Source organism: Rhagoletis zephyria, unplaced genomic scaffold, assembly GCF_001687245.7.
Source record: "Rhagoletis zephyria isolate East Lansing unplaced genomic scaffold, Rhagoletis_zephyria_1.1 Rzeph_scaffold_00427, whole genome shotgun sequence".
NCBI lineage: Eukaryota > Metazoa > Arthropoda > Insecta > Diptera > Tephritidae > Rhagoletis > Rhagoletis zephyria.
Window position 1 is genome coordinate 2,976 of NW_016157511.1, and position 11,297 is coordinate 14,272.

Genomic DNA, 11,297 nt, shown 5'->3' on the forward strand with positions numbered 1-11,297 from the left:
CTTCAAGATACGAAGTAGTCGAAAGACTTAACCGGCTTCATCCAAGCCAAAATAAACAAAAACCAGTCGCTCATCAAAATGCTGCGCAAAACAGGTCCTTTAACAGGACTCAAACCTTTGTGGCAGAACCTAAGAGGGAACCAACTTGCTCTTACTGCAATCCCCTCATCCCATTAGAGTCTGCCCACAATTTAAGCGAATTTCGGTACCAAACCGAGTACAATTCGCAAACCAAACCAAGCTGTGCAAAAACTGCCTTGGTAATACCCATAGCACTAATGAGTGTCCGAGCAAGTGGTCATGTACACATTGCCAACAACGGCATCACTTCCCTGCTGCACATGAATCCCAAACCACAATCTCGACACTCCAGTGCGCGAGCGAATGAAACCGCCGCACAACACACTACTGCCCAGTCGACACCTCCCGCTACCGAAAATGATAGCAAAATTCTCCTCCCAACTACCATGGTCGCAGTGGAACACGAGGGGGAATTGTTTCAACTAAGAGCCTTGATTGATCAAGGCTTACAAAGAACTTTCATTTCCTCGAAAGTTCAAAAACGATTGAAACTACCATTCGAACATTCCAAGTTCCTCAAAGGTTTGTCCACTCACCCAAAACCATGCAACGGATAAACACACAGGCTATCGTGTTACCTCAGCTCACGAGGCACATGCCTACATTCACCATTAGCCGTGAAAACTGGCAGCGATTCAAGATCCTTGAACTTGCTGACCCAAGCTGTCACTTACCAGCTCAAACTGATATGGTAATCGGCAGCGATATACTTCCACAAATCCTGCTGGAAGGTATACAAAATATTTGCGACACAATACTTGCGCAAAAAACAATATTTGGCTGGATTCTCAGTGGTCCAATAACCGAAAATGTGGTGTCATTCTCGACACAAGTAGAAGAGTGCTCGAATGCAACTCTCAGCTCTCAGCTTCGAAAGTTTTGGGAAGAGGAGGAGATTCCACAACCTCCACAAATTTCCCCTGAAGATCAGGCTTGTGAGCATATATATGCAACAACAACGACTCGTGCCCCAAACGGTCGATACATTGTGCGACTTCCATTCAAGGAAGAATTTCCAAAAAAGCTGTCTCTGGGCCACTCTCGGTCTGCTGCACTTCAGCAGTTTTTCAGTATGGAGCGATCGCTTCAGAAAAAAGGAGACTTAGCCACAATGTATAACAATGTGTTGCAAGAGTATCTCGACCTCGGTCATATGGAGCACACGAAGCCATGCGAGATAATTTCCAATGGCAAATACTTCTCTTTCTACTTGCCACATCATGCGGTCGTCAAACCAGATAAGGTAACCACCAAAGTTCGCGTGGTATTCAACGCCTCAAAAACATCTGGTTCAGGAAAATCCCTGAATGACGTGTTGCACACTGGTCCCACACTCCAGCCAGATCTCATGCTGCTCATTCTGCAGTGGCGAATGCACAGATTCGTGTTCAATGGCGACATTGAAAAAATGTATCGTCAAATACTCATCCATGAGGACGATAAAGATTTTCAGCGAATCTTATTTCGCACATCGGCTGACTCTCCTGTCACCGATTATAATCTTAAAACCGTAACGTTCGGGGTTAATTGTGCACCATACCTCGCTATCCGTACCCTGCATCAATTAGCAGATGATACGATAGCGACATTTCCCTTGGCTGCCACAATACTTAAAACCGAAACGTATGTGGATGACATCCTATCCGGAAGTCATGATATTGACAACGCCACTGAATCACTTTTTCAAGTGATCAAAGCGCTTAAGTCAGCTGGTTTCATACTCAAGAAACTAACGGCCAATCATCCGGCCATTTTAGAAAAATTTCCAAAGGAGGATCTTCTCGACTCCAACTTTTTGAAATTTGAGAGCGCTTCCACAACCAAAACTCTTGGTATACAATGGAACGCACTCACAGATAAATTTTCATACACCATTCTGCCTGCATCGACATCGAATGCCGTCACAAAGCGACAAATTTTATCTTCTGTCGCAAAACTTTTTGACCCGGCAGGATGGCTATCGCCAGTGATGATTCAAGCAAAGATTCTTCTTCAAGAACTTTGGCTAGATGGCGTTGATTGGGACGAATGTGCCAAACCTATATCCTTGGCAAAATGGCAACAGTTCGCAGAAAATCTGCCAGCCATCTGCCACATCGAAATCCCTCGATGGGTTAATTTCACTCCGGGGCAAGATACCCAAATCCACGGGTTTTGTGATGCCTCGGAAAAAGCATATTGCGCTGCGATTTACATCCGGGCAGATGCTAGCAACCAAAGATATTCCACTCTCTTGGTTGCAAAAAGCAAAGTCGCACCATTGAAGACGGTAAGCTTGCCACGCCTGGAGCTGTGTGGTGCAGTCTTACTCGCAAAACTGGTCGCAACTGTTGGAAAACAGCTCAAATTGGAATCGTGCAACACATTCTTATGGTCAGATTCAGAGATTGTGCTAGCTTGGCTTGAAAAGCCACCATGTACATGGAAGACGTATGTATCCAATCGTACCTCTCAAATCCGGGAATATCTTCCAACCGGTGCATGGCGCCATGTTTCCAGCCAAGATAATCCAGCCGACCTCGGCACCCGTGGGTGCAAACCGCAGGATTTGGCGAATTCCCCACTCTGGTGGCACGGACCAACATGGCTCTCTTGCCACATGGATGCATGGCCAAGGTCAAAGGCATGCAGTGCATCTCCACCAGAAAAGCGCAAGGTGGAGGTATATCACGCGCTCGAAGAAGAGGTCGATTTTCTTGATCGCTTTTCTTCTTTCTCTCGAGCACTCCGCGTGACTGCGTACATGTTCCGCTTCGTGAGCAATGCCCGCAACAAATCAAAGGGGTTAGCTACAATCACCTATCCACATCTGACACATAACGAATTTCAATATGCAAAAATTCATCTTATCAACGCAGCGCAATCACGCCATTTTCCGAGCGAAAAAAGCGCTTTGCAAGATAAAAAGCCACTTAACAAAAAAAGTCCTCTTATTGTTCTCAATCCTTCGTTGGACAAAGACGGACTTTTACGGGTTAATGGCCGATTAGCACATTCCACATTAAGCTATAATGAAAGGCACCCAATAATTCTCCCTACCGAATCGAGGTTCTGCCAGCTATATTTGGAGTTTTTACACTCGCTGCTTCTTCACGCAGAAACACGATTAATGCTCCAAATGGTAAGGCAAGAGTACTACGTACCAAAGCTGAAACCTCTAATTAAAAAATGCATCTTTCAATGCAAAGTGTGCACGCTTTACAAGCAACAAACACGCACCCAAATAATGGCCGCTCTACCCCCTGAGCGCTGCAGTTTCTCACTCCCATTTTCCACAACGGGAGTAGATTTTGCTGGGCCATTCCAAATTAAAGCATCGGTGCTAAGATCTACAACCCTTATCAAGGGATACGTTGCAGTTTTTGTCTGTTTTTCCACAAAGGCAGTGCATCTCGAGCTATGCTCGGATCTTACAACCGAGGCTTTTCGAGCAGCATTCGCCCGCTTCGTTGGCAGACGAGGTTTTCCCTCAAAAATGATGAGCGACAATGGAAAAACGTTCATTGGCGCCCAGCGCGCAACAGAACGCGACTTCGTTAAATTCCTTAACGAATGTTCCGCAGACATTGTCAAAAAATATGCCCCTCAAGGCATCAACTGGCAATATATACCACCCAGCGCCCCCCACATGGGCGGCTTGTGGGAATCTGCAGTGAAAAGCTTTAAAATCCATTTAAAGAAAACCGCTGCAACCCACAAGTTCACTTTCGAAGAATTCACGACGCTTCTGGTGCGAATTGAAGCAGTCCTCAACTCGAGGCCTCTATCCGCACTTTCTCAAGACCCAGCTGATATGACAGCACTTACTCCGGGTCACTTCCTTCGAGGTGCACCGCTATTGGCCATTCCCGAGCCTAATGCGGAAGACCTCTCTCTACTAAACCGGTGGGAGAAAGTCAAAGCACTTCACCACCAATTTAGTCGCCGCTGGAAAGAAGATTACCTCAAAGATCTTCAGAAGAGGTACAAGTGGAAAACTCCACAACGCGACCCTCAGCCAGGCGACATCGTCGTGATCAAAGAAGATTCACTCCCCCCCACCGAGTGGCGATTGGGACGAATCGAAAACGTTCGCCATGGCCCTGATAACCACATACGTGTCGTGGAAGTCCGTACACAAAATGGAGTTATCACGCGGCCACTTGTCAAACTGTGCTTCCTTCCAAAAGCACAATAGATAATTCTATACATATTTTCCTTTTGTATATTAAGGGTCTTAACTTCCCGTTTAAACATTGTACCCAAGTACTTCTCGTTTCTCTGCCTTTGCTTCTACTTCCAGATCGAAGACATCATGGCAGCACGGAAGGCATGCCCCCCGGCTCCAACGGCAGAGGCAGACAACAGCCTACAATGCCGGCTCTGCCACCGGTACCACGCATTGCGGACGTGCCCGGCCTTCAAGGCGATGAGGCCGCCGCAACGGTTGGGAGTAGCCCGCGCGCAAGGCTACTGCGTCAACTGCCTTGCGCTCACCCACACTACCGGGAAATGCGACTCGCCGGGTAGTTGCAAGACCTGTGGGCTAGCGCACCACACGCTGCTGTATGTAGCAGCCAACACCCATGCTCGCACGGGGCCAAGGGAACAGGGGCCCAGGAAGAGGAAACCGGCTACAAAGGCCCCAGGAGCGTCAAGCGGCGCGCACCGCCGAAGAAAAAGGCGCTGAAGAAGGCGCAGAAGAACCCGCGCAACCATGCGCCGCAACCGCCGCGCAAGAAGACCGCCCAACGGACGATCGCGCGCACTCCCCAAGGCCTACAAACGGCCAATTTCCAGGGCCGCACCACCCACCGCGTCCTTGGCAACACGATCCGCGCCCTGAAAGAGCTGCAGGAGACGCTCAGCAACGCATTCCTGCAGGGCGGGGACGATGTTTAAGCCGCCGCTTAAACTTAATTCAGCGGCCGTGCGCGGATCCTGTGGCCGCAGCAGTGTGAACTCCGAAAGATGACTAACGAGCGCGCACGGCCGCTTCCCATCGTCGTGCCAAATGAGCGACAAGTTAGTTCAGCAACTACCAGCGATAAACGCGCACGCGCCCCGTGGATTAGTAATTTGCGAAGTTGAAATCCTTCTTGACCAAGTAAACGCTTATATATATATATCTTGAACGATTTTATATAGCTCATGAATAAACGGAGTTGAATTTTATAACTTTTTAAAACCGAAAACAAGTGTTTACTTTAAGCGGAAAGCCAGTGGGCATACAAAAAAAACGGTGAGTGCGAAAGGCGACCATTGGAAATATTCACATATCTATTTTTATTATTTTTTTTTGTGATTATTTTTAAATTTATTTTATTTATTTATTTATATTTTTTTTATTATTTGCATATATTATCCGACTGGGATATGTATATATTTTTTTTTTTATTACTTTTATACTTAGACATATTTCTAACTGTGATATTTTACATTTAAAGATTTATTGACCTAGGTTGCAAACTGAAGCATTACGTATGTATGTAAATGTGGTAGACCTGTGATATTTTCGTTATGCATGTACGCACCCAGTGACCAGTGTGTTCGAATCCAAGTGATAAGAAGCGTGATAAAGGCCCGGCTATAGGTCGTGGGTCGAGGCCACACGTTGGGCGGGAACAGGACCGGCGGGTGCGAGCCTGTAGCGCCAGCTGCTTGCCAGCTACGTTGGTGTGCGTTTATTTGTAAGCGTTCGAACTCGATCGAACATACAAAACTAGAAGGCAATCGAACCTCTGTTAACCACAATGATGTCCCAAAGAAAGTAGCGTGTTGGAGTGAGAAAGCCCGCTAGACTGATGGTTCGGTTAAGCAGTCATGAGTGTGTGTGTGTGTGTGAATGCTCGGCTTAAACAGCATTTCTTTTATTTACTTATGTGTACATAAGTAAGTACTTGATACGGGATGGTCACGGTAGGGAAAGATATAAAAGGACCATACTGAAGAAAAACGGGTTCAAAAGTTGCGGTTCTGAAATTCGACGAAGTGCGGTCTTAGTGCGGGAAGATAATCGCAGTTTTATAATCGTGCAAAAAAAAAGGTGCAAACAAATAAAATATATATACATATATATGAGGATATTGTGCCGTTTGAGTGCGCGTGTGTAAGGAACCGTCGCATTTACGGATAACCGAGGAGCTTTTGGGGGTCACTAAATACTAATAAGGAATTTGACGTAAGTCCCCAGGCAGTAAGAGCATATTTATATTTATACCTTGCGGCATGTATGTAAGTGCATATGCACATATATTGACCTATAATATGTACATATCGCACGTTTGATGATGTAACGAGGTATTTGAGGATTTAGATTTTGTGGGAGAACGCAGGCAAAGTGTTATCAACTCATACAGTTGATATAGAAAAAAAACATATGGAAAGAAACATATCTTCGGCATATTTGGGAAGTTTGGTTATGTCTTAGACTGAATATATTCTACTTATCAAGCTTATTAATTGCATAACGAAATCTCCAAAAACGTAAATTTTGAGTTAAATCTCTATATCATTAGGCGGGCGATATGTATATTAGTAAACCGGAAGGTATAAAAAAAGTGAATGATATACATACATACATACATATAAAATATTACTCTGAATTTTACTATCAAAAAAATATTTTTATTCGCCTGCTGAAATACCCAGCAAAAGGAGCTCCACTTTTGAGTGCCGCTTGGACAAATACTCGCTCGCCACGTAGTCGGAGCATGAAACCTTGATGATCGGAAGCAACGGAGTCGCACACGTACACACGCACCAGCCATCATCGATACAACTACCGTGGTTAATCACAGCCGCAGCCAACACACACACCTATATATTTGCCAACAAGGGTACATAAAATCGCACACGCATCCGGGCAGATAAGTATCCACATCCATCCTGGTGACACCGGCCGACAGATATTTGGCAACAACACCGCCGTCACCGACAGCTGTTCCAACTGGTCCAGCCAAAACAGGTCAACGGCCATAATACAGACCTGTGGACTCTGCACAGCCCCATTCAGAAGAGCATAGTCGTCAACGAAAGGGTAACAGCGAGGGAGAGAACAGCATCCACTTCAGCGCGGTCAACGGGAGCAGCATCAGTGAGAGCAGTGGAGACTAGCGCTCCGCCTACGCCGACAATCAGAACTAGCGAGAGCCGTGGAGACTTGTGCTCCAACCACACCGCGGATCAACAGTAGTGGCATCAGAGGAGCATTCCCTAAGTCTTGTTACTCCGATACATACATACATATTTAGTTGTTGTTATGACCTAGACTTTACTTATATACTTACATACATATATAGGATTTAGACTGGTTGGATTTTTTTTTACCTTGCTCGGCTATTCCGCGTTAAGTTTTTTAGTTGTATACCGTTTAGTTGTATTGCTTATTTTACTATTATAATAATAATAATAGATTGGCGCTTACACATATGTTAAGTGTTTGGCCGAGCTTCTCCTCCGACTTGTGGCGTGCGGCTTGATGTTGTCACACAAAGCGGAGGAACCTACAGTTTTACGCCGACTCCGAACGGCGATTGTATTTTTATGAGAAGCTGTTTTTCATGGCAGAAATACACTCGGAGGTTTGCCATTGCCTGCCGAAGGCCTTGCTAATTTTGCTAGTAATTGCTTTTCTCGCGAACAATGTAATTTTTTTATCGCTGTAATTATTAGCCTGGAATTTCTCGTTGAAATTCGGTGGTTTGTTCACATTAAGTAGCTATAGATTTTTTTTGGCATTTAAACATCACTAGGCTCCTATATTGAATTCCATAGCCTTTTGATTTTCTGCTCTTTTAAATTTTTTGTTCACTTTTTTCCTTATTTGCCTCACTTAAGTTTTTATTTAGTATTATTTGCAATGGGTTCCTTTTACACCCGAATATTAGATTATGTTCACAACTTAGTTCACTTTTATTGCCATTTAGATTTTTTTATAGGCCTTGTTGTAATAGTAGATTCGCATGTTGTGTTTCTTTGTCGCGCGTACATTATGACCCGCTCGCTGCCCCGCAACACGTGCGAGTGATATCATTATCGGCAGGGAAATAGGTTGACACCTCAGTTCATAAGCTGTAGGCATACATATGTATGTACGTAAGACTATTGGTACATATATGTAAATATATAGATTCTCCCCAAACAGGTTCTTAACAGGGTGTTGGTACCACCATCGCTGGAGACCAAAAGTGAGTACAGAAATTTGTTTATCTGTGTGATTTGTTATTATGTGTGATTACCTACATACCAATCATACTTATATACTTGCATATCTAGTTGAAGATTTCATTAATCCCGCGGTAATATTTTTTTTCGTCTTTTGATTTACGTTTGGGGTATTGGAATTATTCGGAGAGTTTTTTGTTTTGGAGAATATTATAACCAACGAGCTACAATAACAATTATTGAACTGACCCTAGGACAGACCCAAACAAATACAAAGAGGTCGTTAGTAAGTTAAGCGGGAGTAGTTTGCATTAATAACTCGATATAATTGTGGGATTTGTATCTATTAGTATATTAGGGTGGTAGGTTTCCTTTTTCCTGTTGATAAATTTCCGTATTACATACATGAATTTCGACACTTAGTAGGGCTAGAGTTAAGAGCATTTTAATATTGTGCCTTAGGCTAAGAAAATAAAAATGAATTGAGAAAATAGAATTCTGAATAGCTTTCGGGGATTAAGATGGTGTGTTAGGCACAAGTATTTGGTATTTGTACATATAAGGCAATGGACTAGACGAGGACTGATTGTTATATAGACGGACTAATGTCAGGTTTAGGGGGCGTCGTAAAGTAGATGAGGAGTCACGACGACGCCCAAGGCTTCACGTGGAGTCGGCGTTGAAGAAGGGCTGGATGACTCCACCTGACAGGACGGGACTGGACCTTTTTTCTTCATTTCTATTTTCCTCTGTTTTTCTAAAGTTATTTATCTTTCTTGCTGTTGTCTCCCGTAGTACAATATCAGACATGAATAACTCTTTTGATTATGTAGCTAACAGCACGGCAGGCGGAAATGACCCACCCCGACGACGAGCTAGCTTGGGATGCAAGCATGCCTAGCTCGACCATGCTGCTACCTAACACGTCCTCTGATGTCGATCTCGAAATATTTGGAATGGTGATTAAGAATATTGAACGGACCTTTATGAGGCGCAAGGTCGAACTCTGTCGTCTCTGTATGCCCAACATGGTTTAATCATCATATTAAAAAGCAAGATCTTGTTATCTAGGTTTAATTTAGATTTGTGTCTTATAACTCATTGAAGGCTTGCTTGTTTTAGTTTCGCTTGAGAAATTTTGTTTTCTATATGCTTGTTCCAGGTAAGTCTTCTATCTAGTGTCATCCCTCAGGTACTTGACACTATCTTTTTGTGGTATAGCCTTGCTGTTTATTTTTTGTGGTGGGCAAGTTTCTCTTCGAAGTAAATGTTGCCTGAACACACTTGCTTTCGTTAACCTTTATCTTCCTGGAACCTAGTCATAGCACTGACTTTTTCAAATATTTTTGTAGCTTGCAAGAAGCCTCTTTATGGTCTGAACTATTGCTTAGGATAGCTGTGTCACCAGCAAACGTTGAAATGGTTAGAGTTTCATCAGTTGGCGATTCACGAGTATATATTACGTACAATATGGGTCCTAGAACACTGCCTTGAGGGGAAATTGGGGAAATTATGTACTTAATTTTAAATTTTTAGTTTTTTTGTTATATTTTCGAATTTGTATTATTTTACACAGTTGAAAGTCACAGCAAGTTTGAATATTTTCACAGGTTCAGAAAACAACGAAAATTCCAAAATTTTCAATTTTATAATATTAAATTTCTTGAGATTTCTTATTTTTAGGATAATTTCCAAAATTTCAAAAACTATCGAAATCCGGGAGATTCTAGAAATTTTGGTAAAATGAGAATGTTTTGAAATGTACAAAATTATTGAGACTTTTGAAATTTTTATATTTTCCAAACTTTTGAGAATTTTATTTATCCTAAAATGTAAAAATGTGGAACATCACAAATTGTCGAAAAATTCTTATGTTCATGTACTTATGTGTAAAAAATAGAAAATTCTTAGAATTCTAGCAGATTAATATATTTGAAAAATTCCAAAATTGTTCCACTTTTCTGAACTTTTCCAAAATTTTGTATTGATATAACAAAATTTGAGAATTTTAAATTTTTTGAAAATTGTGAAAACATCAACGTCCACAAAATTTTTGAATCTTCAAGAAATACGAAAATTTTTTAAATTTTCAAAAGCGACGAAATATGAAAATGTTTTCAACATTCGAAGGCTTTTAATTTCGTTTGATCAATTTTGAATATTCGACACTTTTACTTGGAAAAAAATTTTTAGAATTCCTAAAATTCTCTAAATTTTTGAAAAATAAAAAGTTTCTAGAAATCTAATATTCATCATTATATTGCATTTTTGGGATTTACTAAAATTTCTCAAATTCGCAAAGGTTTGAAAGTTTAGAAAATTTTCGAATTCCACTCAAGTTATTAAAAAGGGAAAACTTCAAGAAATTAAAAACTATCAAAACTCAAAAATTTTAAATTGCGGTGATTTTTAAATTTATATAAATACACGATATATGTTGAAAAAATCTCCCCCCCCTTCCTCCCCCAAGAATTGCTGCTGGGTCCGCCCCTAATGTAAAGGGAAAGGGTGACTTCCCGTTCATAAAGAATTCTGCCTAACTCTGAAGTTTCTCCCCAGCAGTAAGCTTTCCAGAATTGCATGTGTATTTGCAGGGAGTGAAACCTTTAGTTTGTATATAAGGCCATAATGCCAGAATTTGTCAAAAGCTTGAGAGATGTCCAAAAATACACTGGTGCAGTATTGCTTCTCTTCGAAGGCTTTTATAAAACAAGAAACAATTCTATGAACTTGTTCTACAGTGCCATGTTTTTCACGAAAATCAAACTGATGTGGTGGTATTATTTGGCTACTTGTTAGTGAAGGTTGTAGTATTTGCAATAGATGTTTTCCAAATATTTTGGAAAATACAGAAATCAAGCTAATGGGCCGATATGAATTTACTATCGTCGGATCTATACCTGGCTTTGGCACCATAATTATTTCCGGAAGTTTCCATAAGTCGGGGAAGTGCCCCAACTTAAGCATGTTATTAAAAATATGTAACAAAAAACGTACGGCACTTTGTGGAAGGAGCTTCATTATCATATAAGCTTAGGAGAGCGAATTCTTCGCTGTTTAATTTGGGCTTT

The 11,297-nt window shown here is 42.0% G+C and overlaps 1 protein-coding gene across 1 annotated transcript; it reads left to right on the forward strand.

Moving 5' to 3' along the window:
• The first annotated feature begins 676 nt into the window (after positions 1–676).
• On the forward strand, positions 677–4,962 carry LOC108359637 (uncharacterized). The gene is made up of 3 exons (XM_017611572.1): positions 677–1,913; positions 4,364–4,506; positions 4,591–4,962. The coding sequence occupies exons 1-3, from the start codon at positions 677–679 to the stop codon at positions 4,960–4,962; spliced, it is 1,752 nt and encodes a 583-aa protein (XP_017467061.1).
• The last annotated feature ends 6,335 nt before the right edge of the window (positions 4,963–11,297 follow it).